This window comes from Lynx rufus, unplaced genomic scaffold (genome assembly GCF_022079265.1).
Source record: "Lynx rufus isolate CCGP_SWC_20201006 ecotype Redwood Valley unplaced genomic scaffold, mLynRuf1.p SCAF_11, whole genome shotgun sequence".
In the NCBI taxonomy this organism is placed as follows: domain Eukaryota; kingdom Metazoa; phylum Chordata; class Mammalia; order Carnivora; family Felidae; genus Lynx; species Lynx rufus.
The window spans coordinates 56,537,544-56,565,112 of record NW_025814825.1 but is presented as its reverse complement, the minus strand read 5'-3'; the positions used below and the strand labels follow the sequence as shown (position 1 = coordinate 56,565,112).

General features: G+C 44.0%; 1 protein-coding gene and 1 long non-coding RNA gene across 8 annotated transcripts in view; both read left to right on the top strand.

The window, feature by feature from the left end:
* The first annotated feature begins 33 nt into the window (after positions 1-33).
* Positions 34-13,104, top strand: LOC124507176 (uncharacterized). 2 transcript variants are annotated; one of them, XR_006960957.1, is made up of 3 exons: positions 4,020-4,551; positions 6,580-6,702; positions 11,403-13,104. It is a non-coding gene; the product is annotated as an uncharacterized LOC124507176 (long non-coding RNA). The 2 variants fall into 2 exon arrangements; XR_006960956.1 differs by lacking the exons at positions 4,020-4,551; positions 6,580-6,702 and adding an exon at positions 34-709.
* A 9,681-nt stretch (positions 13,105-22,785) lies between these two features.
* Positions 22,786-27,569, top strand: part of CACUL1 (CDK2 associated cullin domain 1) — an 82,497-nt gene continuing 77,713 nt past the window's right edge. For 5 of the 6 annotated variants that reach the window (XR_006960955.1, XR_006960952.1, XR_006960953.1 and 2 more), the window contains exon 1: positions 22,789-23,388. Coding sequence is in view for 2 of the 6 variants with exons in the window: in XM_047073510.1 (XP_046929466.1) it covers positions 23,022-23,388 (367 nt within the window). In the remaining 4 variants the exon portion in view is untranslated. Of the gene's footprint in view, positions 23,389-27,569 lie in introns of all 6 variants that reach the window. The other variant, XM_047073512.1, reaches the window with a different exon arrangement.

The following is a 27,569-nucleotide window of genomic DNA, read 5'->3' as shown; positions in this document are numbered from 1 at the left end:
CAGTCCACTCTTCCCTTCTCTGTGAGGTCAGAACTCTGCCCCTGGAGTTGACGAGGCTTTGCTGCTACTGTACCCACTGATAAAACCCCAAATGGCTGGCTCCTTCTCCAAAGATCAGAAACCAGGCTGCTCATTTCCGGGAAAATGCTTCGAAGATTCCTAGAGGAGAAGCAATGCGTGGAAACGGTAGTGGAAAGACAGGAGGAAGGAGCTTTAATGGTCCTTAATGGGCAAGAAGTTAATTTTTTGAGCCATAGTCATTTCCTTCGTGTTGGAAAACAGGAGTTAATTGTGAACACAGATGAGGAAGTGCTTCTTTGCATGGGGAAGTCTCCTGTGATGAAGCATGGTATCCAGAGGAGCTCTGCGTGGTCACGAGAGAGGAAAAGAGAGATGCTGGTCCATGCTGTCCCCCGACTCTCCTTCTGGGCCCCACTTCATCCATAGAAATTGCGGGGAGGATGTGCGCGGCAGGTTGAGTGGTGACCCACAAAACCTGCCAGTGTGATCTTACTTGGCGAGGGGGTCTTTGCAGATGTAACTAAGGACTGTGAGATGAGAAGATCATCCTGAACTATCTGGGTAGGCCTCCAAATCCAGTGACAGATGTCCTGATAAAGAACACACAGAGGAGAAGAGAGACGTACAGAGGAAAAGGCAAAGGCAGAGCCAGGTGACACGAACCCAGGAATGCTGACACCACCAGAAGGTAGGCAGAGTCACAGAGGATTCGCCCCGAGGCCTCCAGGGGCAGTGTGACCTTGATTTTGGACTTCTAGCCTCCAGAATTGTGAGAGACTAAGTGTCTGTTGTTTTAGGTCCTCAAGTTTGTGGTATTTGTTAAGATAGCTGCAGGAGTAGAGTCCTTAAAGCCCAGTGCCAGGCTGGGAGCGGGAGTTAAGGATGTCCCCCCAGGGGGCCACACACTGCCGCTAATACGAAGCCTCTCTTGGTTTCTTATGAGAAAATGGCCTACAATCCCACAGAGTTCCAATTTTATGTAAGACCAAGCCCTATTTACCAGATACTTTATACTAGCTACTCAGTTGTCATAAACATTGAGTATAAGGCAATGTTTTAAATTGGGAGTAGTATGTGGAACATCTCACTTGCACATTTTTGACATCAAATTTAATTAATGTGTATATGGGGAATCCACAGAAACATGAGATTCTCCTCATGTTTGTTTTTGACAAAGAACATCGGTAGTCTCTAAGTAGGGGAGCTCAACACCATCCACTAAATTGTAGGAAAAATAGTAGAACTTTAGGTCCAAAAAATAAGAAAGCAGTTTCCCAGTTTTCATATGTTGAAACCCTAACCCCAATGTGACTATATTTGGAGATAAGGCCTTTAAAGAGGTGATTAAGGTTAAATGAGGTCATGACATGGGGTCATAATCTAACAGAATTGGTGGCCTTATAAGAAGAGAGAGAGGGGTGCCGGGTAGCTCAGTTGGTTGAGCATCCCACTTTGGCTCAGGTCATGATTTCCCGGTTCGTGAGTTCGAGCCCCACCTCGGGATCACTGCTGTCGTCAGCCTGTCAGCACAGAGCCCACTTCAGATCCTATATCCCCCTCTCTTTGCCCCTCCTTCACTTGTACACTCCACCCCCCCCAAAAAAAAAGATAAAAAAAAAAAAAGAAGATCAAGAGAGGGATCTCTTGTAAGCCCATATTGAGAAGGCAACCATCTGTAAGCCAGAAAGAGAGCTCTCACCAGAACCTGATCATGCTGGCACCCTGATGGCAGACTGCTGGCCTCTAGAACTTTGAGAAATAAATTTCTGTTGTTTAGGCCCCCAGTGTATGGTATTCTTATGGCAGTCTGAGGTGACTGATACAGGGATATGCTATCAAAAACATTTGGGGACCCCTGAAGTACATAATATCGTTCTTATATATTCCTTCTCTAATTCTTACCAAATTATTTTCCTGGAAAGTGCAAATGGCTCAGAGAGGTTGACTGTGGCAGCAGCGATGGCTCCAATCTGTCCTTGCTTTCCTGTGGGTGGTCTCCTCCTATACAGACTTTGGCCTTGGCCTTGTGACTTGCTTTGGCCAATACAACAATAGGTATTATATCATAAGCAGAGGCTTGGAAATTGCTTGTGAGTTGTAGGTTGCTCCCTCTCTTACTGTGGGACCTTCTAGCACTTAGTGAAAAAAGCTACCATAGTCTCGGGTGGCTGAGAGACCATGAGGAGAGTGACTACAGACATCCCCTCTGAGGCCTGGGGCCTGTGCATGGGACCACCCTGGACCACCAAGCTCTAACCAGCTGGCCCTGAGTAGAAGAACTTCCCAGACAACCCACAGAGTCATGAAAAAGTTGAAAGGTTTGTCATTGGAAGTCTCTAAGTTTTGGGGTGGTTTGTTACATGGCAGAAGCCAAGTGATACATGGGGTAGGCAGATTATAGAGTCTTTCACCCAGTTTAGATGAGTTGCAGCCCAAAATATAGATGGTCACCATATGAGATGATTTTCTTTTTCTTTTTTTAAATCTTTATTTATTTTTGAGAGAGAGACAGCATGTGAGCAGGGGAGGAGCAGAGAAAGAGAGAGAGAGAGAGAGAGAGAGAGAGAGAGAGACAGAATGCAAAGCAGGCTCCAGGCTCTGAGCTGTCAGCACAGATGTGGGGCTTGAACTCACAAACTGTGAGATCATGACCTGAGCTGAAGTGGGACGCTCAACCCACTGAGCCACCCAGGCACCCTGAGATGATCTTCAAAAGTCTTTCCAGCTTTGTTATTTGTCTTTGCACATATTAGCACATATCAGATGCTCAAAAACAGTTGTTGAGTGAAGAAGATGGGTCATAGCAAACACACATCAAACATTCCCTACACATGCTTACATGGATTATTTTACTTAGTCCTTCCCCCCAAATATGCAGTAGGTACTACGATTACCATGCCCATTTGAAGATGGAGAAATCAAGGCTTAGGGAGGTTAAGTAACTTGCCCAAGACCAGACAACTGAAGGCAGCCGAATTGGGATCTGATCTCCCGTATCTCTGCCTTCACAGTACCCACGTAGGTCCTAGGTGACACCACAAATTCTAAACTGCCCATCCTTCTGTACTGGATGAATTCCGACGGAAGCTGGAAACAGAATTATGTTGTATTTGGTACACACATCCTGCTTCTGCATCCGTACAGTGGTGGATGGGGTCTGATCGTCTTAGTTCTCATGATGGTGCTTCTGTGGGCCTGGTGGCCTGTGCCTGATTGAGAAGAGGTCACCCATGGAGGTTGTTAGGAGTAAGTGACATACAGCACAGGAGCTAGCAGCTTCTGGTGCCACTACCTGGGAGGAGAGCCAGGGTGCCTTGCAGCTCGGGCTCACTGAGAACTAAGTGATGCCAACTGCCTTCCCTGGGACCCAGGTGGTGCCCATTATGCAGAGATAGAGCCAACTCCGTGGAAGGTCAGTGCCAGGCAGAAAGAACAGCTTTCTCTACTGGAGGTCTGTGTGAGGCCTTCGGTCTGTCCATCCTCCTGCCTTCATTCTCGGACAGAAAACCACAGATGGAGTCACTCTGGTCAGAGCTGTGTACAAGCTGCTGGTGGGGGTGCTTGGGCTTTGTTAGAGGCAGTTTTCCCTTTGAGGGGAGAGGGTCTGGCAGCTTCTGGGCAAGGGCTATAAGAGTATAAGAGTGGTGAGAGTTTTACAAGAGGTTGTTCTTTTAGTCCTTAGAGGGGGTGCTTTCCTGGTTCCCTGTGCCTCTCCACCCCGTTATTCTACATTATGGTAAACTGTGATTTACCATTTTACTGTGATTATTTTGTTTGCTTATTCACTTGCTTAAAATTTTTTTTTAATGTTTTATTTATTTTTGAGAGAGAGAGAGCGAGCAGGCCAGGAGCAGAGAGAGAGAGGGAGACACAGAATCTGAAGCAGGCTCCAGGCTCTGCGTTGTCAGCACAGAACCCTACGCAAGGCTTGAACTCATGAACTGTGAGATCATGAGCTGAGCCAAAGTTGGACGCTTAACTGACTGAGCCACCCAGGAGCCCCTTCACTTGCATTTTTCTCCTCTCTTCCCCATTGGACATGTATCTCCATGAAGGTAGAGACCTTGTCTTTTTCTTTATGGCATCCCCAGCATAATGTCATGTACATTTACTCGCACAATAAAAATGTGTTTAGTGAACTCCGCAAGGCAGACATTATTAATCTTACGTAATAAAACAGAAAACTAAAGGTCAGAATTGTTGGGTAACTTGCTTAAGATGACACAAGTAGTGAATCATGGGAACCAAATTCTAACCTGGGTTCTACTGACTTTGAAGCCTGTGAAGTTTCTCTAAAACACGAGGCAGGTACCACAGGTGGTGAGAGACTATAGTGCACAAATGCATTTAAATAATATTGAATCATGATGCAAAAGGCATTTCCTTTCCACTTATCCTTCAGTCCTGATTATCTAAAAAAATTATTTTTTCTAAAAAAAAAAGTAGGACTCAAGCTTAGAGCAAGACTGTCAGCATGAAGTTTGGCTGTGAGAGGCGGAAGGTTTGAAAAGATTGGATGAACGAGGTAAGGTATGTTTCTCTTTCATGTAAATGAAGCATAGGCAAATAGCCCAGAGTTGGAAAGGCAGTTCTGTGATTGTCAGGAACCCAGACTTCTTCCACTCTGTTGTCCTGGCACCTTGGTCATGTAGAGTATACTTTATAACCCAAGATAGTTGCTGCAGCCCCAGCCATTGTGTCCACCTTCTAGCCATCGGGAGAAAGGGAAGATCCTGCCACTTTCATTAAGGGCCACTTCCCAGAAGTCATGTGTAACAGTTCACTTTATATTCCCTGGCCCACCGGAGAATTTTATTTCCACTGCTGTGTTAGGAGCCTGGCTTTCACAAGGTTCGTGGGCTCATTGCATTTGGCAGAGCCTGCAAGACTGGAAGCTTTGATCAGAAAATCAAGAAGTGCTCGAATGTGGGACGGGCTGTAAAGTAGGACTTGCCTTATGGCTCTGGGCCCAAGGCTGATGAGGACAGGGAGTCAGTCTGCATGGGGCTGTGCGAGGGAGGGCTGTGCGAGGCAATTTCCTTTCCTCCCCAGGGTGCGGGGTGGAGGGAGGGAGGGGATGCTCCTTTGTGTTGCTCCCCTCATTGTCCTACTGAACCCAACGAAGGGGAAGGGTTGCAAAAGAATCCCTTGTAGGGACTAGGGTGCCCGCAGGAGGGGGAGCCTGGCACTCCATCCTGATCACATAGCTCTCAGGCCCTGGACGTGCTGGTCTCCAGATGGGCCTCACTGAGCAGGGGAGGAGAGGGCTGGAGAGAGATGGAAGGGTGAAGGCGGACCCTACTGATGTATGCTCTGAACACCCACGTGTGTGAGTTTCTCAGGAGTCCAGGGGACATGGTGGGAGGTGGCTGCCGCCGGGCAAAAGAACCCAAGCAGCAAGAGGCTGTGGGTATCGATGCCAGAGGGGGCAGCTTGAGGTGTGTGGTAGAGTGGAACCAGATTGCTCACTCGGGGAACTGGTGAGCGGAAGACACCTTGGAATCAGGAGAACTCCTGCCTGCACCCACACGTGCTAGTGTCTACAAGCCACCCCCAGGGAGGATCAGCCAGGCGAGTGGAGAGGACTGCAATGTGCCAGCCACACCAGGAGACCTCTGTCCTCTCCCCTGCGTTGCTGAGTCCCAGCCCCCAACCCCAGACAAGCTGGAGAAGGGAAGGATTTTCTCAAAGGCAAAGCAAGCCTCCCCTTCCCTCCTAAGTATGAGGAGGAGGGAAAAGCAGACTGCCTTGTCCTCACTCTAGTCCCTAGACCCCGAGCCCAGTTGTGATGGGGAAGAGGTGACCTTGGAATCAGACAGGAAATTAGCATGCTAAACCAGACTGGGCTGTTTTAATAAGCTCTGCAATATGCCCAAGATCCTGGGGAAGGGTACTCCACAGAGGCTGATTGATTCTTTTACTCACTGTACGTACTTACCACCCATTGACATTGTGCTAGCCACTGTCAGATGCATAGGTCCCTGCACTTGTCCAGTGGCGAGGGAGACAGATGATGGAAAATAAACTCACGCCCCCGCGGTGGGCTACAGAGGACTGGGAAGGAGATGGAGGGAGGTAGTTACCTTTCTGAGGAGGCGATCTTGAGCAAGGGCTCAAATGAGCAAGGGAGGGGCTTGTGGGACTGTGGGGGCTAAGATCGGAGTTTTCTCCCGATTTCCTACTGGAGGAGGCCTAGCCAGCCTGCTGGGGTCGCCCCGTGCTCCATGCATGTCAAAGCTGGTGATGATTAGGATCTCAGATTCCCAAATCCAACCCTGGGATTTTGATCCGGTTGTATGGGAGATGGGCCAGAACCTTTCCAAAGGTTTATCTGATTCTGATCATCTCAAGGTCTGAGAACCAGACAGCTCAATGATCCCATTTGCTACTCACCATGCACCTGCTGACTTGAAAAGGGAGCTGGAACCATTAAGAATTGAGAGCTTTCACTGTGTATCAGGAATGCTGCTAAGCACTTTGCATTATCTTTAATATGTATATATGTATAATATTTGCGAGACCACTGAAGTAGGTACTATTATTCTACCCATTTTGTAGATGAGGAAACCGAGGCTCAGAGATGTTAAGTCACTTGCTTGAGATCACAAGATGGCATGTGGGAGTGCGAGGTTCTGACCCTGGCATGAAACTATGGCTGTGCCTTCACCCTTCAGAGATGAGGTAAACACTCACCATGACAGCAACCAGCCACACAAGGCAGTAATTTCAAGTGACACATAGGAGTGGACCAAGCACAGCTTAAGATTTCGGAGGTGACAAAGAAGGCAGTGAGGTCTTGGGGCGCCTGGGTGACTCAGTTGGTTAAGCTGCCGACTTTGGGTCAGGTCATGATCTCATGGTTTGTGAGTTCAAGCCCCACGTCGGGCTCTGGGCTGACAGCTCAGAGCCTGGAGCCTGCTTCCGTTTCTGTGTCTCACTCTCTCTCTCTGCCTCTCCCCTGTTCGAGCTCTCTCTCTGTCTCTCTCAAAAAAAAAAATGAATAAACATTTAAAAAATTTAAAGAAGGCAGTGAGGTCTGGATATTGAGGAATAAGGGCTTGGACAGTCTTCAGTGGGGGGCTAAGGCTTGGGAAGGAGGAACAAGCAGAAAGCGGTGCCTGCAATGCAGAGCGTGGACAGTCACCCAGAGAGAAGCAGAGATCAGAGACCACATGGGCCCTGGATGGGAAAGTGGAGACAGTACTGGCCTCGGTTCCTTATGGCAGTTTGGACCTTCATCCTAGCGCAGAGGGTGATAAATGGAGCCTGGGGGCTAGAGTTTGCCTGGAAACAAATCTCAAGCAGTGGAAAACTAGAGGTTTCATGGTCAGCATATCTAAAAATAGTAACTCAGTGCAAAACTGAAATAGAAAAAGTTGTCTACCTGCGTCTCTGTGACTTTCCCACTGACTGGCACTCAGGAACCTGTGTCCCTCTGCCCTCCTCCCTTGCTGTGCCTCCCATTGTTTGCATGATGCTTGGATGTACTTTTTCTGTCTCCAGAATCCAGGAGATCTCAGTAGCCTCATGATAAATGCTTCTGTTGCTTCAGATAGTTGAGTGGTTTTTGATCCCTGCAATCAACATATCCCTGTCTAGAATAGAAATGATGAACCTGATGTCCGGTACAGGCCAGTTAAGATATGGGTATGGGATCATGCAGGGCGACCTCTGCTAGGAAGCTGGAAATTAAGAGATGGAATCTGAGCAACGTATTGAAGATAATGCCAGCTGCTGTGACAGATAAACCCTGAGACCTTAGTGGCTTAGCACAGTAGTTTATTGCTTGTTGACACCATGGTGTGTGCATGTTCCTGATCAGACAACCTTTATCCGGGAACCTGGATCCCTCCATGTTGTGGCTCCTCCCTCCCATAATACTTCCCCTGTGCTCACCCATGACTGTGCTGAGCCTGTGGGGAAGCACCCCTGCCCAGATGTGACAAAGATCCCTTCTACTCACTTGCCACTGAGGAGAATGAGTAGTCACTCACATGATCTCACCAAAATGCAAGGGGGCTGATGCTCTAGCAAACAGTATGGCAGTTCCTCAAAAAGTTAAACGTAGAGGGGTGCCTGGGTGGCTCAGTTGGTTAAGCTTCTGACTCTTGGTTTCAGCTAAGGTCATGATCTACTGGTTCATGAGTTCGAGCCCTGTGTCGGGCTCTGCATTGACAGTACAGAGCCTGCTTGAGATTCTCTCTCTCTCTCTCTCTCTCTCTGTCTCTCTCTCTCTCTCTCTCCTCTCTCTCCTCTCTCTCTTCCCCTCATGCATTCTCTCTCCCTCAAAAAATAAAAATAAAAAAATAATTAAATTGAAAAGTTAGACATAGAATTACCAAATGACCCAACAATTCTACCCCTAGGTATGTACCCAAAAGAACTGAAAACAGATGTTGAGATAAATACGTGTGCATGAGTGTTCTCAGCATTATTATTCACAAAAGCCAAAAAATGGAAACAGCCCAAATGTCCATCAACAGATGAATGGATAAGCAAATTGTACGGATATCCACACAGTAGAATATTCAGTCACAAAAAGGAACGAAGTGTTGTTATGTGCTGCAACATGGGTGAACCCAGAAAACTTACGCTAGGTGAAAGAAGGCAAATGCAAAAGGTCACATAATGAACAATTTCTTTTTTTATAAGACATATCCAGAATAGGTAAATCTATGTTTGTTTTTGTTTTGTTCTTTTTTTTTTTTTTTTTTTTTTTGCGAGAGAGTTGTGGGGAGGGGCAGAGGGAGAGAGACAGAAAGAGACTGAGAATCTTAAGCAGGCTCCACACTCAGCATGGAGCCCGACAGGGCACTGGAACCCACCATCCTGGGATCAGGACCTGAACCAAAATTAAGAGTCGGATGCCCAACTGACTGAGCCACCCAGGCACCCCAGAATAGGTAAATCTATAGAGATAGAAAGCAAATTGGTGGTTACCAGAGGTTGAGGAGAGGGAAGAATGGGTAGTTATTGCTTAATAAGTATGGAGTTTTCTTTGGGGATGATGAAATGTTTTGGAACTTGATATAGGGGTTGGCTGCACAACATTGTGAATGTATGAAGTGATGCTGAATGGTACATTCCAAAATGTTAATTTTATGTTGTGTGAATTTCACGTCAATAAAAAAAAATGCAAGGGGGCTGGGAAGTGTCATCCCTGGTAGGGCAGCGGCTGCTTCCTAGGGATAACTCCACACTCCTGAAGGGGGTCATGTGTCCTTGGTGACCAGCTAAGCATCTGTGTGCATCTTTCTTCATCCTTCCTCCAGAACACACTTATCTCCTCCCCAAGGGGAGATAATCCAAAGACCTCCCAGGACACTGTATCCAGCTTAAAGCTGAGGATGTCCTGTCCTCTGTTGATTTCAGACATGGCTTCCCTTGCTCATACAAACTAGAAGGACAAGTTATCTGAATCCCTCACCTTCGCACCCAACACCCAGAGGTAGAGCAGAAACAGCACTACTACAATACAAACTTGTGTTCTGAAAGGGGAAGACAGGCAGACAGAGCAGCCCCTGGCCCCTGACAATTATGAGCTCTGGCTGGGCAGGCACCGAGGAGGTGGGACCATGGGTGGAGAATTTCCCTTGTTAGACCCCATTATAATTTCTGGGAGGAGCTCCCTGGCCCATTGTTCTTTATGGCCCTGACTCCATCCTCTGGGAGATTTTGCCTTGATCATTATCTCCTGGGCCACATCTAAAATGAATGTTGGAGAGTTTGCTCTACTTAGCGACTGTGCAGCTTGCACAAGCTGACTTCCTGCCTGTGCAATCTCAGGGCCCCAACGGTTGTTTAATGCTTGAACAGTCAAAATATTTGCTAGTTTGGGTTTGTCATTTCTTTGGCAATAAAACACCTAAAAATGGGAGGCTTCTTACTAGACACACAAAAAAGTGCATTGTGTATGATTTTAGTTATATGATATTCAAGAACAAGCAAAATGAACCCATGATGCCCCTTGTTTTTGATCAGAATCCATGTACAAGAAGACTCAGAGAGGCTAATTGGCTTGCCTAAAGTCACACAGCCACTTTGAGCAGAGGCAGCACTAGAACACAGGTCTCCAAATTTACAGCCCAGAAAGCTTGGCTTGGCACTCACAGGGAGTGAATAGACACAACAGTTTCCAAATGTGGATTTTTCTTTTGGTACTTTTAATTAGCATATATGAAATACACTGCCAATCTAATTTAATTATAATTAGGTAACCAGAAGGCTGATTATGTTGTAAATTTAGATTAAAGAGCTGTTGTTTTCAATTAGGTTTGATTGTAAAGTGCTTTGACACTCTTCTTCGCCTCACGGAAAGTTCATTATATAACTTCCCAGTTTCTCACTTGGATTTTGCCCACAGGTCTGGGGTGGTAGTAACTGAACTAAATTTCCCAGGACACCCCCAGTCTGGTGCAGATTTGGACCTGGTACCTACCCATTGGTGGCAAGGGCCGCCAGATGCTACTGGGCTGTTGGATCAGGGTACTTTCAGCTGCCTGTAATAAAGAATCCAACTGGAAAAGCCCAAACCTCAAGGGGACTTAAAGTCACACACAATAAGACACACACAGGTATGCAGGCCGAGGGTTTGTTAATTTCCTTTCAAACCATCCTTAAGGACTCAACTCCTTAAGGATTTCATCTCCCTGCTCTACCAACTTAAACGTGTTGGCTTCTGTTCTCAAGCTTGTTGCTAGATGCTTATGGGATGGTTGCTGCAGCCCCAAGCTTTCTTATGCCCCCAGAGGGAGACATTCCTTCCTTGTGTCCCTTGAGCCTCCAGCAGACTTCTCATGGCTCCTTGGTCAGGACTGCAGCACAGACCCGTTCCTAAGTCACCATCCCTAACGAGTCACCATGATTGACTTGAGCAAATCAAGTAGAGTCTTTCTAGGAGCCCATGATTGCCTGATACCCACCAGCAAATTAGGAGAGGCCGTGGGGAAGGGCAGTGGCTGTTGGCTAGGCTACCAAAGGTCCTTGCCTGAGGCCAGTGTGGCCACACCCTGCAGAAATGGCTAAGCTCAGCTCCAGTTCTTGACTCTCCAGCAGATACCTGCTCTCTCTATTCCTCAGGGCTAAGCTTTGGCATTGTTTGTAGATGGTGTTGGCCATATAAGGCATGGCTAAGCAAGAACAAGGATGAAAAAGAGAAGACATTTTAGAAGATCATGCAAGCCAACTAGAAGATGAGACAGAAGTGCACATAGCTGTGGGAGTGGCTAAACCACCCCGGTTGTCTCCGGGGAATATCGGGAGCTCTGCCTTGGAAAGAGGGTATCAGAGAGAATGGGTTTGACCCTCAGCACCTCAGGTAATGTTCCCAGCAGTCCTCTGAAGTATTATCTGACCCAGACTCAACTGTTCTCCCACACCAGGCTGCCTGGAGAAGTGACCATCCTCTTGCTGGCAGATCACCTGAGGCTCTGAATTCCCTCTGCTGCCATGCATGGCCCACCTATGGACAGTGGAGTGTGGTGGACATGTAGGTAGGTCCTGAGGTCAGACTCCTCATGCTCACACTCCAGCTCCTTTCACCTCCAACCCTGGGAGTTTCTTCAAGCTCTCTTAGCCTCAGCTTCTTCATCTGTAAAAACTCTACTTTATGGGTTCTTGTGAGGATTGAATGAGATAATCCATAGAAAATTCTTAGCACAGAGTCTAGCAGATAGTCAACAGGCAATGGATATTTGCTATTTTTCTCACTACCATCCGTAATTCATGGTATTCTGGGCCAAGTGGAAGAGCTGGCTAATGCTCTGGCCATCACGACCCCCAAAATCCTTTTCAGCATTGGTTTGGAGGGTAGCTCTGAGCACAGAGCAGAAAAAAGCAGCCCATGCTGGAAGCAAAAAGCCCCTGGTATGGACCTGGCACATAGTAAGTACACAATAACTATTAGTCACCCTCCCTGTCTTAAAATTATACAATCAGCTCAATGGCCTTCCTATTCTCTCCTGTCAAGCCTTTGGAGTGATGCTTAAACTGTCACCTTGGAGACAATGTGCACCAGGAGACAGGTTTCCATTTTGAATCTCTGATGACTACACAGGCCGCCTCCATTTTTAAAAAAAAACATCTTCAAAATGTTGGGGCAACTGAATGCCTGAAAGTTGAACAATGGATCCCCATAGTAATGACGTTGCACTCTCAGAAAGCTAAATATATTATAAAGTCCTTGATCATAATTGTCCTTTTTGACAGTCCTTAACAGTGTTTTGTTACCTTTTGAAATGAATTTTGTTCTTTTATTTTGCAATTAAACACATGACTAACTGGCTGAAGTCCAGTGAATGGCCGAAAGAGATTAGAGTCTCTGAAGCACTTGTAATGGTTTCCATCTGTGTCCAAACAGGATTAACTTTACAGCTTTTTAAAAATCACTGGTATCAGTTCATCCAGTTTTCCATTCTCCCGTTTTTATGAAACAATAAGGCAAAAACATGCAATTTTCAAAAACATATACTGTTGACCACATAATAAAAGGGAGCCTCCAAAACTGACCTGTTGGCTGGCAGGATGCATCACTGTTTCAAAGCTGGAAATGTTTGGGTTTAGAGGATGAAGGGCAATTTGGGGTGTGAAGTATGAAAGTGCTGATTAACGTGTGAAAAAAAATGGAGTTGAGACCCATTTATATCTGCCCCTTCTTAAATATGACAAGATAGATACTAACTCCTACCAGATGACCGATGTGGCCTCTAAAAGGTCCTGGCTTCTGCCCATGGCTACGCCACTGAGAATGCTGGCCTCATGATCATGAAGCATCTTGGTCCAACCACCTGGAATGCCAGTGAGCATTGCCCAGATTGACTGGCCATGAAGAACCAGGTGTTTCGTGCTCACTGCTGCCAACCACAGACATGCCCATGGCACCTGCCGGTGCTGGCTGATGGCGAAGGGCCAGTCCTCAATTTCAACCACAGGAGGGGCCTCACTTGCAGGCCACAGCTGAACTGTGTTGGGCCCAGGTGTTGCCTTCCCCTAAGACTCCATTGGGATTGGACGCACTGGATCTTTCAAAGCTGTGTCATCACTCAACATGCAAACAATGACTTTTAATAAACTTCTGAATTCTCATCTCCAGAGTTCTCTGTAACTTTCTCCCCTGACACAGTCCTTCACCCCACTCCTCCTACACAACCCTTTCACTGCTGCATGATCAGCACATTCTTTCATGTATTTTTCCTTCAAATTTTTCCTCCAAGTCTTTGCTTTAACCCAAACTTAGCTGTTGTCTGAGCACAGCATCTTTGTGGCCTGTCTAGGAGACACATGTTTCTCATACCCTGAAGTATTTCTCTGATAGGGAGGTGTTGGCATCCTCCTTGTTCCTTCCCTCCCCCTTGTAAGCTCCAATGAGGCATACACCATTGGAGTTTCCCACCCCATCCTCACAGAGCAACCATCTCCTGGTTATTAGCACCCCTCACTTTTGTTTCTGGATGACCTTTATCTCTACATCAATTTCTGCCATCATTCCCTTGAGGGAAACTTCAACATGCATGTGGGTGGTCCTTCCAGTCCTCTGAACTCTTCCATCCCTGGCTCTCCCATCAGGCCCAATTCTAATATTTGCAGCAGGAGCACAAATGGAGGCTCATCTGTATGTCCCAGTATTTAAATGTTACACATCCAGCTAACCAACTGTTAAATAACACATATCCTATTTCCTTTCCTTGATACAAAAAAAGGTACATGTAAAGTTACGGCAAAATATCAAGGATGATTGAATTGAACTACTTTTGTATATGTCTGTGCACTCTTTCCACGAGCCTATTATTTGGGTAAGTAATGAAATAAAGTCATACATAATTCATAAATTATATTTATTCCCTAAAAGTTAATTTTCTTGCCTTCATTTAAGTAAATTACTAATTATGTTGTTATAATCAAGACTTTCACATAATTTGTGTTCTATTGAGAGTAATGACTAATTAGACAAACTTCTGGGGACATTGTGGTTGTTAAGGTGTTTTTCATCGATTTCAAAGTGGAGAAACTATGTTTGGCTGAGGTTGAAGCAGCTGGGACTTGTCAATTAAATTCTTAAAGTAATACTTGGATTGGAAGGGAACCATGAGTTTCATATATCACATTCATATCATGATAGATCATGAGTTTAACATACAACATTTTGATGGGGTTAGGTTGTATATTATCAATTATATATCACATTATCACAGAAAATGGCATAAAATATATTAATTTTGTTACATAAATTGCTAACCATCAATATCACAAATTTTTATTGTCTCTCGAAAGAAATATCAAGATCGATACAGTATTTTAAAGTGTTTTCCTTCCAAATTCTCCAATGTTGACAACAACAACATGTTATTAATTTGTTAAAATTTTTCTCCAGATTACATTTTGAGATGTAATGGCCCAAAATAGTCTCTATAGAAATTAGTTTGGGGAAATGTTGTATGAATTTCCTTCATGGTCATGCAAAGTTTTTGTTTCCTTTAAAAATAAAAAAAAATGTTTTAAAAAATGAAGTAGACAAACTTAACTCTGGTTTTCTTTTGTCAGCCACAGTTCATACCAAATAGCTGTGGGATAGTGCAACCACCCTTTCTTCTAAAGACTACACTCAGATCTGAGAATCTTCTATTGTCTCACTTAACTCTTCAAGTGCATCTCATCTATCTTGTCTAAATTATATCAAATTGCTTTAACACAGCAAGTAACTCCAAGACCGTGAATTAGAACATGAAAATGGACAGCTCGCACAAGTGGGAAATGTTACTTTGTTATGCAAGAATCTATTGCAAGTGGAAAGGATTTCAGAAGTTAATTAATTTGTCTTCCCTTTCAGTTAAGTGTTTCTGTCATTCAAATGGTCTCTGCATTTTGATATATCTCTGTCTCATGTGTAGGTGGTGGACACCACCCAAAAGCCTTCATGGCATCCAGGAGAGGTCACTTGTTTTGAGGACAGGGGGTACAGAGAATGTTTGCCAACTCAAACATTCTACCTTTGGGTTATGACCTATCCTGCTGGTTTCTTAATTAAAGACAGACATCCTTGTAATAGCTCTTCGACTTCATGGAGACTTCTCATTCATAAACAACTTTACCTTCTCTCTAGCCATCTGCCCCATCTGTCTTTATTTTCTTACCCAGCTTGGAGTCCGTAGCTGATTCATCATTTCCATTGCTCACCCAACTCTCCTTCCATTGCATGCATCTGATAAAACCCCAGTTATGGATGACCATGATCGTCTATCTAGGTCTGTGTCAGAGTGGCTGAGTTATCCTTGAAACCTTTCCTTCTCTCACTTTCCCGATTTAATGCATCGAGTCCTGTCCAGCCTAACTCCAAAATCAATCTGCAGTCCAGCACCTGTTTCTACGCCCACTGCCATCCCCCTAGTCCAAGCCATCATCATCTCTTGCCCTAAGTATTGCCATATTCTCTAATTGGTCTCTTTTTTTTTTACTCTTTCCTTTCCTAAAGGCCACTCACCTCAGGGCAGTTAGACATCCTTATAAAAACGTAAAGCATACCACAGCACTTCCTCACTCCTTTTCCATTCAAGCAGATACACAATCCTCAACAGGACTTACAAGGACTTGTATAACCGGGCTATTTCCTACCTTTCCTCCAGGGATATTCCATATCCCTTTTCCTCTCCTTCACTCTACACGAGTCTCATTACTTTCTTTGGGTTCCTAGATTATGTCAAACACCTTTTCCCCTGCTGAATCTTCTGCCCAGAGTGTTCTCTCCCTAAATTGCTGATGGATGAACTTCTACCTTTCTCTCAACTTAGCAGAAATATGCTTTTTCAGAAAAATCCTCCTTGGTCACCCAAAGTAAAATACTTTTCTGTTGTGCCCTCTCACAGCATCTAGTATTTTCCTTCATGATGCCTTGTCATGCTTTGGCTTATGTGGTTAATTGTTTAATACTTGGCAGTGCAGTGGAATGGAAATACGAGAGGCAGAAACTCTTTTTGCCTGTTTACTCTCCGAGCCCCAGCACGTGCCTGGATACAGATACACTTGTGAGTGACTGAGTGAAAGGGATCGGCCTGCAATAAGGTGCTGATAGGAAGAACTTTTTTTCTACAGTCTCCTTCAGCCTAAAGTCATTTCCTTCAGCCTCTAAATTCACCACAGGGAGAATCTGCATCATTATCTGCTTCCCTGCTAGGATGGAATTTAGCATTCAGATGTTAAGATGTAAAAGGAAGGAACAAAATCCAACATGGAAAGAAATTTCGAATAAAGAATACTCCCCCGAGTGGCTACACATCTTCACGTCAGCAGCAATCTCTGTGCAACGAATAAGGCTTGAGTTATTTATATGTCTCTAATCCTCTTGCCTTCTAATCAAGATCATTCCAGTAGCTTTGCATTTAGACTTCCAATTGCATTATACGTTTACAAGTCACTTCTCTGTCAAATGCTGTATTGATCCATTATAATCTCCTAGGATAAAAAAAAGTATTCATTCGGAGTGACTGGGTGGCTCAGTCAGTTAAGCGTCAGGTCATGATCTCAAGGCTCAGGAGTTCGAGCCCAGTGTTGGGCTCTGTGCTGACAGCTCAGAGCCTGGAACCTGTTTCAGATTCTGTGTTCCGCTCTGGCTTTGCCCTTCCCCCACTCATGCTCTGTCTCTCGCTTTCAAGAATAAACATTAAAAAAAAAATTAAAACAAGACACAAAAAACAAAGTATTCATTCTTCTTTATCCTAATATAGTTTATCTCTATCAAAGTAATTTTTTTAAGTTTTCCATGCTAATGCCTTCATGAAATTAATAGTAAGTTTGAAATAAAACAGCAATTAAATCATTTATATATTGTATGTTGTCTACAACATCTTCTCTGATTCAATTAGTTCTTACTTGACTGTTAGAAGATGCATGTACAGTCTGTGGATTTTTTCACATAACTTTTCTTGTCTTCTTTCCTTTTCTTGTTCACCTCTGAGCAATGTCATCCTTTACTAACAATGCAAGAACTAAGATAAAAAGATGTAAAAATGGCAATAATAAACTTTGCTTTCTCTTAGGGAAGAATGTATCTCACCATATAGATCATGTTTTAAGAGCTGATGAAAGGGAAAAGAACAGTTGATATGAATAAGCTTTCAGGTAGACTTCAGCTAGTCATGCATTTATGCATTCAAAAATATTGAACAATCACAACGAACTATTCCATGGGAAAGGTGACATGAAGTACTTAAAGACTGCACCCACCCCCTCCAAGTTTTAACTATGTATTTTTTAGTTCTTTTTAAAATTTTTTAAAGGTTTATTTAGTCGAAAGAAAAAGGGAGAAAGAGAGAGAGAGAGAGAGAGAGAGCAGGGGAGGGGCAGAGAGAGAGAGGGAGACACAGAATCCGAAGCAGGCTCCAGGCTCTGAGCTGTCAGCACAGAGCCTGATGCAGGGCTCGAACTCATGGACTACAAGATCATGACCTGAGCTGCAGTCAGATGCTTAACCGACTGAGCCACCCAGGTGACCCAAGTTTTAACTATTTTAGACAATTAGCCATATATTTATCTAATCTGTATATACGCAATTTTGTATAAATATATTGATTAGGTAGGTGCTAATGAAGGGGAGGGAGTGGAGAGTTTGTGATGAAGTTATGTAACGGATAGGCTTGAGGAGATTAGGTACTTGTGCCTTTAAGGGGCACTGTTGCCTAGCCAGCACTTATTTAAACCTCCCAACTTGACCCCAGGTTTGTTCTTGTATCTATTCCTCACTTTTCAGCCGATGTACTGAAGGAGAAGCTGATACCACTCTGGGCTCCAGGGGTGGGCCTTATTTGCCAGGAATAAATCCATACCCTTTCCAGTAAATGGCTCTGGAATATGTGTAAATGTCATGTGAATCAGTTCAGGAATGAGCCAATGAGGCACTGAGAGGATGTTTGCCGAGGGCTTCTGGGGAAGGACCTGCTTGCTTATAATAGACAGCTATCAGAAGTTACGGCCGCCTTCTTCTTGCCATTGGTGTCCATGAATACAAGGCCTGGGGCTGTGACAGCCATTATGCCAGCAGCCTGAGGATGAAGCTTGTGAAAGAGGAGATCAGGACAAGGAGCACGACAGAGAACAGAGCTGGAGCCGGTGCTGAACCACACCTCACTTTGCCCTGCTTAGACTTTGTCAGTTTGTTAGCCAATGAATAGCCTTCGTTTTTATGCAATTTTTACTCGAGATTTGTGTTTCTGGGAGCCAAAATGAACATTTAGTGTATAGAATTCCAATTTATACTTTCTTCATGTTGTTTTGTTTATTTTTTAAAACTTGCAGGTTCGGAATTTTTTTCTGATTATAAAAATAATACACGCTCATTGTAGAGAATAGAAAACATTGAAGGTTAAAAGAAGATTAAATCCATCCATAAGCCTGTTATCCCTAGATAACTATTAGTATTTTGAATTAGTCTTTTCTTTATGTGTACAAACTTATGATGCAGGCTGGCGGGTCTAAGGACCCAGAGCAGGTCCCACAAGACTACCCAAGAGTGTCCCTGGCTTTGCACTGGATGGAATCAGATGCAAGCTGAGTGGAAGGAAGAGCAGAGTTTGTTGAGGACATAGAGAGACAGCAGATACAGACACGGCATCTACGAGACCCAGAAAGGAAAAGGAACATGAACCTCATCTTTGCTCAGGGGTCTGGAGTTTTTACTGAGGGTGGTGGTCTGGTGTACATGTCCCATCAGGCATCCAAGAACCTGTTTGAACAAGGACGAGTGCTCAGGTGTCCTCTGTCGTGACTTACGCCCTGGAGCCAGGGGCTTCGTGTCAAGGTGTTTGGAGTCAGTGGTCTTGGAGAATGTTCATGATGGCCCCGCTCAATCACTCTTCAGATATTATCTATTGTGTTGGAAGGATCCAAAGAAATCATCAACTCCTTGACCTTCACATGGAGAACATACATTAAGGCATGTGTAAGGCAGGGGTGCAGGTTCTAGCAAGAATAGAAACAGGAAAAGGAGCAAAGAAAAAAAATATATATATATACATTTATCCTGATTTAATGAAACTCATAGCATAGTGGGAAATAGAAACAAACAAACCAACCTAAAGATCAAACAAATAGATTGATACCTGGAACTATGGAAGGTTGTAGTAATTATTAACCTGGGTTATAACTCTCCAGTGTCAGGTCAGTGGTTGCTAGTAATGCTATTCCCTATCTCCATATCCTAGAACAAATCATCTAAGATTTTAAGTTAATAACTATTAAAATATATGCTTTTAAGTGTAATATAATGATGTCTCAGAATATCCATAAAAAAAAACCCAGTTGTCAACATGTCCATTTGGTTTCTCTTTGGTAGATGGTGTTTCTTTTTCTTTTTCTTTTTTAACGTTCACTTATTTTTCAAGAGAGAAAAAGAGAGCGTGTAGGAGCTAACACGGGAATGGGGGGGAGGGGCAGAGAGAGAATCCCAGGCAGGCTCTGTGCTGTCAGTGCAGAGCCTGATGTATGGCTCAATCTCACGAACTTGTGAGATCATGACTGGAGCTGAAACCAAGAATTGGATGCTTAACCGACTGAGTCAGCCAGGAGCCCCAGGTGGTGTTTCTTCTTCTTTTTTAATTAAAAAAATTTTTAATGATTATTTTGAGAGGAAGATTGAGAAAGAGAGAGAGGGAGAGAGAGAATGAGTCAGGGAGGAGCAGAGAGGGAGAGAGAGAACCCCAAGCCAAAATCAAGAGTCAGACACTTAACCAACTGAGCCACCCGGCCCCTGTTTCTTCTTATTTATATGGCAAGTTGCACCCTGTCAGTGATTGCTTTGGCCCAATCATCATTATAGTTTTCCATAATGGTGTATTTAATTGCAGCTAAAATGAATGTCTTATAGCGACCATTTTGGCAGTACACACATGAAGAGTTCAGTGGCCACCAGTATGCTGGTAGGGCCTTGATAGAATGGAAGTTACATTGCTAAGAGAGTACCAATACCTTAAGTTCTAAATGTTTTCCAATTTCCGTTATGGTTTTCTCACCTGTGAGTTGATTGGAACAGTAGAAGCCTGAGGGTTTACCAGCTGTCTGGTTATTGATTTCTAATTTAACTACATACTGGTTGAGAAGTTGTTGCTGTGATACCGATCCTTAGACATTGTAGAGAGACTTGCTTTATGACCTAGTACGTTCAATTTTTGTCAACTTTCTACATATTCTTGTTTATATTCTGTAGTTGTTGAGTGCATTGTTCTACATGTATTCATTAAATCAAGCTTGCTAATTGTGTTATTCAGATCTTCTGGTTCCTTAAAGATTTTTTTTGTCCCCTTGATCTATGCATTAGTTTCCAGTGGTGCAGTAACAAATTATCACAAATAGTGTGGTAAACAACAGAAATGTATTCTCTTACAGTTCTGGAAGCTAGAAGTCTAAAATCAAGGCACTGGCAGGGCAGAATTCTCTGGAAGCTTTAGAGAATCCATTCTTTGCCTCCTCCAGATTTGGGTGGCTGTTGACATGCAAGTGGGAATGTGGCTCCATCACTCCAGTCTCTGCTTGTGTGGTCACATTACCTCCTGTTTTCTCTTCTCACATCTCCCTCTGTCTTTCTCTTAGGATGACACTGGTCATTGATGTCATGGCCTACCTGACCAATCCAGAAAGATCTCATCTCAAGAACTTTAATTACATCTGTAAAGACCCTGTTTCCAAATAAAGTAAGGTTTCAGGGATTAGGACATGGATGTATCTTTTTGGGGGCTACTATTCAACCCACTAAAATCTATTAGAGAGAGATGGAAAAATCAGCTACTATGATGATAGAGTTCTCTTTCTTCTTGTACTTTTGTCAACTTTAGCTTCACATATTTTGTATATTAGAGATGTATTTATGATTTGTATCTTCCTTGTATATTGAATATTTTATTATGTGGAGACCTCTCTTTATCTCCAGTCACACATACCCACCCACCTAGAAAGTCTATTGATGAAAAACTACCAGTTGCTATTTGTCTGAAAAAGATGATTTGTTTTCCCTTTTCCATCGTCTTTTTTGCTAGGCATAGAATTCTAAGGTTACATTTTTTCCCCACCCTTAGGGTTTCACTCAATTATCTTTTACTTAAAAAAATATTTCCAGGGTGCCTCGGTGGCTCAGTTGGTTAAGCCTCTGACTCTTGATTTTGGCTCAGGTCATGATCTAACAGTTAGATCAAGCTTCCCCCAACCTCCACCCTCCACCACCCATCTCTGGTTCTGCTTTGACAGTATGGAGCCTGCTTGGGATTCTCTCTCTGCCCCTTGCCCGTACATGTGTCCTCTCTCTCAAAACAAATAAACTAAAAAAGTATTCCCCAAACTTCCCAGGGCCAGATAATTAGCATAGTTCTAGCCCCAGGCAATTAAAAACATGCACTGCTTCAAAAACTGTATGCCATTAATTCATATGTGAGAACACTGTCTGATTAAATCATTGTTAAGTGATTGGTAAACAGTTCCATTAAGTACAGTACAGAATATATGGGAAAACATAGGTAGAGGAGCCGAAATAAACGTGGACATTGAAGAACATCCGAGACAATGATTTCTCACTGGCTGAAGGGATTCTTTACACTAACTTCGTATCTGTGGAAATAAAGATTATCTGCTAGTTTAGTGTAGTAACGGTGTTTTCTCGACTTTACCACAAGTAGCTAGAATGTGCTCCACAATAAACAATTATAACATATATTCTCATATAATATACTGCTATTGCTATAATTGGAGAACGCAGAGGAATTAAAGAAATTATAATAGAGCTACATAACCTCTCCCCCTTGCCCCTCTGAACTCTCCCATATAATCTCAAATTTGTAGACAGATTTGTTAAACACTATAAAAAGCTTTGCATTTAATAATTTAAAATTCCTGGGGTGCCTGGGTGGCTCAGTTGGTTAAACGTGGGACATTGACTCAGGTCATGATCTCATGGCTCGGGAGTTCGAGCCCTGCGACCGGCTCTGTGCTGACAGCTCAGAGCCTGGATCCTGCCTCACATTCTGTGTCTTCTGCTCTCTCTGCCCCTCCCCACTCCTGCTCGCTCTCTCTCAAAATTAAATAAACATTAAAAAAAATAAAAATTTAAAATTCCTGGCCTCAGTGTATGGAGAAGTTAAGACACTTAAAAAGAAGAATCCATGAAGAGCTCACTCGCATTCTTTTTTAAGCCACCTTGCTACGTTTCGGTTTTTATTCTTGGTTTTGAAGGTTTCCGCAGTGTGGGCTGAGGCCCACGAGCAGACTCATCAAGGGCCACCCAGGATAGTCCCACCCATTTGTAACGTGCGAACCAGGGCCTCTCGTGGCTCCCTAGCTCTGTCGTCAACCAAAGGCCGGGGCTATGAAGCTCTGCGCGGTGCGGGGGCCCATTTAATCCGGAGGGCGTACGAAAAACACCACTGAAGCGGGGGCCCGGACCATAGCGAACGCCGAACGGTTTGGGGCGCATCTTCAAGGGCCAGCCAGATTCCGGTCGTCCCGGTAACCAGACAAAGAACGCGCTTGCGCAAACTCCTTGTCACGTGGGGCTGGGTCGGGGGCGGGACCGACGGCTGCTCCTTCGGACCCGCGGCCCCTCCCCTCTCAGCGCCGAGGCCAGCCGAGGCGGGGCAAACCTCTGCCCTTTTGCGTGGGGGTGACTCACAGCTCCTGCCCCTTTTCACTTTGGTCTCTCTTGGCTCGTTCCTCGCACCACGTGCCCTCCTGGCCGCGCCCCCAGCTGCCCTTTCCAACTGCCTGTTGGAAGTTGCTGTAAAATGTCGTGAGGGGCGCTGCCGCTTTACGGCTGCCTCTCCCAGGCTAGAGCCCGGGAGCGCCCACCGCCGTCAGCCCTGTCTCGAAGAGTCTGCTCGGCTGAGACGGAGAGACCCGGCGCGCCGCTCCCCGCCCCGCCTCGCCCGTGCCGGCCGCCGGCGATGTGAGCTCGAGGTGGCTGCGGTGCCCCCTGGCCCGGGGTTGAGACGGGCGGCAGGTGCCTGTGAGGCGGGAGGGTGCTGGGGGCCTGCAGGATGGAGGAAAGCATGGAAGAGGAGGAGTGGGGCAGCTACGTGGCGATGATGGACGACCAGAACCACAACAACTGGGAGGCCGCGGTGGACGGCTTCCGGCAGCCCCCGCCACCGCCGCCACCCCCCTCGTCGATCCCAGCCCCTGCGCGAGAGCCGCCAGGGGGGCAGCTGCTGGCGGTGCCCGCGGCCTCGGTGGACAGGAAAGGCCCCAAGGAGGGGCTCTCGATGGGGCCACCGCCACCGCCGGAGGCCAATGGGGTGATCATGATGTTGAAGAGCTGCGACACGGCCGCCGCCGTGGCCAAGGCGGCCCCCGCCCCCACTCCCAGCTCCACCATCAACATCAACACCTCCACCTCCAAGTTCTGTGAGTCCAGCCTCTTCCCTGCAGCCTTGGCTTTTCTCCTCCCCCCCCGGACACCGAATCCACCCTTCTCGGCCAGCCCCGCTTCCTTTGTTTCAGGCCTGGGTCTCTCCTCCCCTCCCCGCCTCCCTCCCCCCTCGTTCGGTGTCTGCGGCCAGCGCCTTAGCGGCCCTGGCTTCTTGTGTTACCTGGCCTAGAGAAGCAGCCTGGTGCGCCCACAGCCCCAAGTTCTCCTGCAAATGCGATCCTTATCACAGCTGGCTATCTCTCAACATTAAGAAGCCCTTTTCTTCTCCGTTGCCCCTGAAAAGTTTCGCCCTCAAACGTGAGGGGAAAATTAGGCCGTCTGAGTTTCGTTAAAGGATTCTTCTTTTTTTTTCTTTTTTGTAGTCAGAGAGAAATCTGGCAAGTTGTGTTCTTGTGCTTTTAGCTATTCTGCGTTCGACAAGTCAGGAATTAGAAAGCTGACCAATAGTTACACCTCGTTCTTTCCCTTCACTAGCGTGCACTTTCTACGTCCTGATAGAGAACTGTAGTTGTTTTTAGAGTGACACCAATGCGGTGGGAGCGACATCCGTTTTGAAGCTAATAATGTATGAAATTACTTGTCAAAGCGTACACTCATAAGAATAAGCCATTTAGCATGTGTACAAGATAACGTTGAACTTTAGGTTAGTGGTCCGCGTTAATGCTCAATTGCAGGCGGAAAGATTTAAGACCAAAATCTGTTTTGTAATCTGAAACTGACCCTAAACCGACCCTAAACGTAATTTCTATAGCTAGGAAAAAAGAGTGCTTTTGCTTTGAGTGGGGTGTTTTTTGTTTTTTGTTTTTTGGAGGTGGTGGTAGTGGTGAAAAGTGACCATGGCAGCCAGATTTTTCTCTCCTATTAATAACTGCAAGTTTTAAATGACATCTGGTAAAGCAACTGGAGATTTCATTTCTAGTTACTAATTTTATCAAGCAGTACCAGTAATTGTCCAATTAGCTGTGTAGAGAAAATATCTGCCTTGATTCAAATATATATTTAACAACCTTATGCTTTTATTTTTTTGGTGGGAACAGCCCATAATCTAATTTATTTGCCCTCAAGATACAGCTTTGGTCAAAGACATTCATATGTAGGTATGGTTGGTAAGATTTGGATATGATTTTTTTTTTTTTTTGTATCATGTGTATGTGAGAATAATATATTATATAGTTTGTGTATTGAAGTCTAGTAGTGAAACCAGGCTTTGGACAGTGTGGCCTAGTGACTTATCTAAATGCTGCAGGATCTTGTTTTAGTGCTTAAACAGTTCATTTGAGAGTTCAGAAAACATCCAGTCAAGAGCAGAAACCAATGAAATTAGGAACAAAAGAAAGACTTGCTAAACCAAAAGATCGTTCTTTGAAGATCGATAAGCTAGATAGACCTCTGGTAAGACTGATCAAGTAAAATACATGAAAATATAATTAAGTGAAAAAAACATGGGAAGTAACTACAAGCATGAGATTTCAGAAAAGAATTTTATGAATTCCTGTAGGTTAATAAGATGAAAAGTATCAATTATTAGAAAAATACATATTGAAAGTTGGTATCAGAAGAAATGGATAGCTTGAACTAATAAATATTTAACAAAGTGGAAGGAAGGGTAAAGACCTCCCCTTTCAAAAACTGGACTGAGATAAATGAGTTGCATTGGACTCTTAAATAACAATTCCTTTTTACAAGTTTAGAAACGGAAATAAAAAGATGCCTAGTTTGTTTTATAAGGTTAGTGAAATCTTGATTTTAAAACTAGATAAGGACAATATGAGAAAATTATAGACCTGTTTCAGTTATTAGCATAGATATGAAAATCCTACACATCAAATCTAACAATGTGTTAAAAGAATCCTGATCTATGGAGTTTAAGAATGTAAATATGACTCAACATCTATTTACTGTTAATATAATTTATCTCATTAATAGACTAAAGGAGGAAAATCATGATTATCTTGATACCATAAAAGCATTTGATAAGATCCAATAGCTATGTGATAAAAAACTCTTTTCCCACGATTGGGATATGAGATAACTAGATCGAGGTCATTACCAAAAACCTACAGCAAATAATAATACTTAATAGAGAAATTTTAGATTCATTCACTTTAAGATAAGTAACAAGTTAAGGATGCCCTTTATCACTATTATTGTTTAACATTCTAAGAAAAGTCCTGGCTAACACTACAAAGGGAAAAAATAAGTGTAAGGATAGGAAGGGAAGCAATAAAACCCATTATTTGCAGATAACATCACTTACCTAGAAGAACCATTAGAATTAAGAGAAACTATTAGAACTCGTAAGAGTTTAGCAAGGTTCCTGGATTCGAACCATAGGGCACCTGAGTACCTCAGTCGGTTCAGTGTCCAACTTCAGCTCAGGTCATGATCTCACAGCTCGTGAGTTCAAGCCCTGCATCAGGCTCTGTGCTGACAGCTCAGAGCCTGGTGCCTGCTTCAGATTCTGTCTTCCCCTCTCTCTCTACCCCTCCCCCGCTCACACTCTGCTTCTGTCTCAAAAATAAACAAACATTACAAAAAATAGGATCAAACCATAAAAATTAATAACATTTATGCACTAGCAATGAACAGCTAGTATAGGGAATCAGAAGTAAATATCATATACAATAAAAGCAACAAAACTGTAAAGTCTGTAGAAAACTTTAAAACTTGAATAAGGAACCAGAAGAGAATCTAAATAAATCTTTCCATGCTCTTGAGATATGTTTGTTTATTATTATGAGGGTCAGTTTTCTCCATTTTAATCTATAAATTTGATTAAACTGCCATCAGAATTCCAGTTGGTTTGTCTAACAAACTCAGTAACCTAGATCTAAAACTCATATGGCAGATAGAATAAAGTTTACGAATAGCTAAAGCAGTCTTAAAGATTTGGTTTTGGTGGGGTTTGCCTTATTGGAAATTAAGATACTATTTCAAGGCTGTAGTAATAAAAACTGTAGTGTAAGTGCACAAACGGAAAAATAGACTTGGGAACAAATTAGATAGTGGAGACTTACCCATATGTGTTCAGGAGCTTAAGAGAAATCACTGAAGAAAGGAGTCCTATTAGGGAGAGTGGCTCAGTATATGGAGAAAAAAACAAACCCTATAGCACAGGCAGAATGGGTTATGGATAAATTAAAAAGACCTAGATGTGAGAGGAGAAATTATAAAATTAATGGAAGACATTGTTGAAGTTCTTTTCTTAGGGAGCAGGGACTCCTAATGCTTCAAAAATATGAAGGTGAAAAAGTAGTGATTTTGATTATATAAAAATTAAAGATTTTCATTCAGTGAAAGATGAAAGCATGAGAGAAGGTATTTGTAGTGCCCAGGATTGATAAGGGATTGATATATAGACTAGACAAGGAACTACACATCCCTAAGAAAAGGGCAGCAATCTTTGTAGAAAAATAGGCAAAGGATATTAATAAATAGCTTATGGAATAGCAAATCTTTTTTTTTTTAATTTTTTTTATGTTTATTTATTTTTGAGACAGAGAGAGACAGAGCATGAATGGGGGAGGGTCAGAGAGAGAGGGAGACACAGAATCGGAAGCAGGCTCCAGGCTCTGAGCTATCAGCACAGAGCCCGATGCGGGGCTCGAACTCACGGACTGTGAGATCATGACCTGAGCCGAAGTCAGACGCTCAACTGACTGAGCCACCCAGGCGCCCCTGGAATAGCAAATCTTAACATGCATAGAAAGAGATGTTTGGAATTAAGTAATCAAGAGACATTCAGATTGAAAGAGTAATAGTATCTTTTCCCACCTCTTAAGTTGGCAAAAAGTAGAAAGTGAGATGGCACCAAGTGTGGGTATGGATACAGGATTTGCTGGTTGCACTGACAGTGTAGTGGACCAGTGAGGTGTTGAGATGCCCAGAGTCTCTGTGGACCAAATAATGGAAGATAGCTGGAGTGTTGATGAAGCCCTGAGCTGTGACAGTGAAGGTGTGTTTCTGGACTGTAAGATGAAAACAGCTTCTGGCGGTCTGTATTTGGAATAGATAAAAAGCAAGCATTTGTTAGCTTGATAGATGCATACTAGGCGCCAGGGATTGTGTTGATCTGTCCCAGTAGAGACCATATCTGGAACAACAACTACAACTGGAGTCACCACTTGATGATTTACTATAATCCACAGTCATTCTC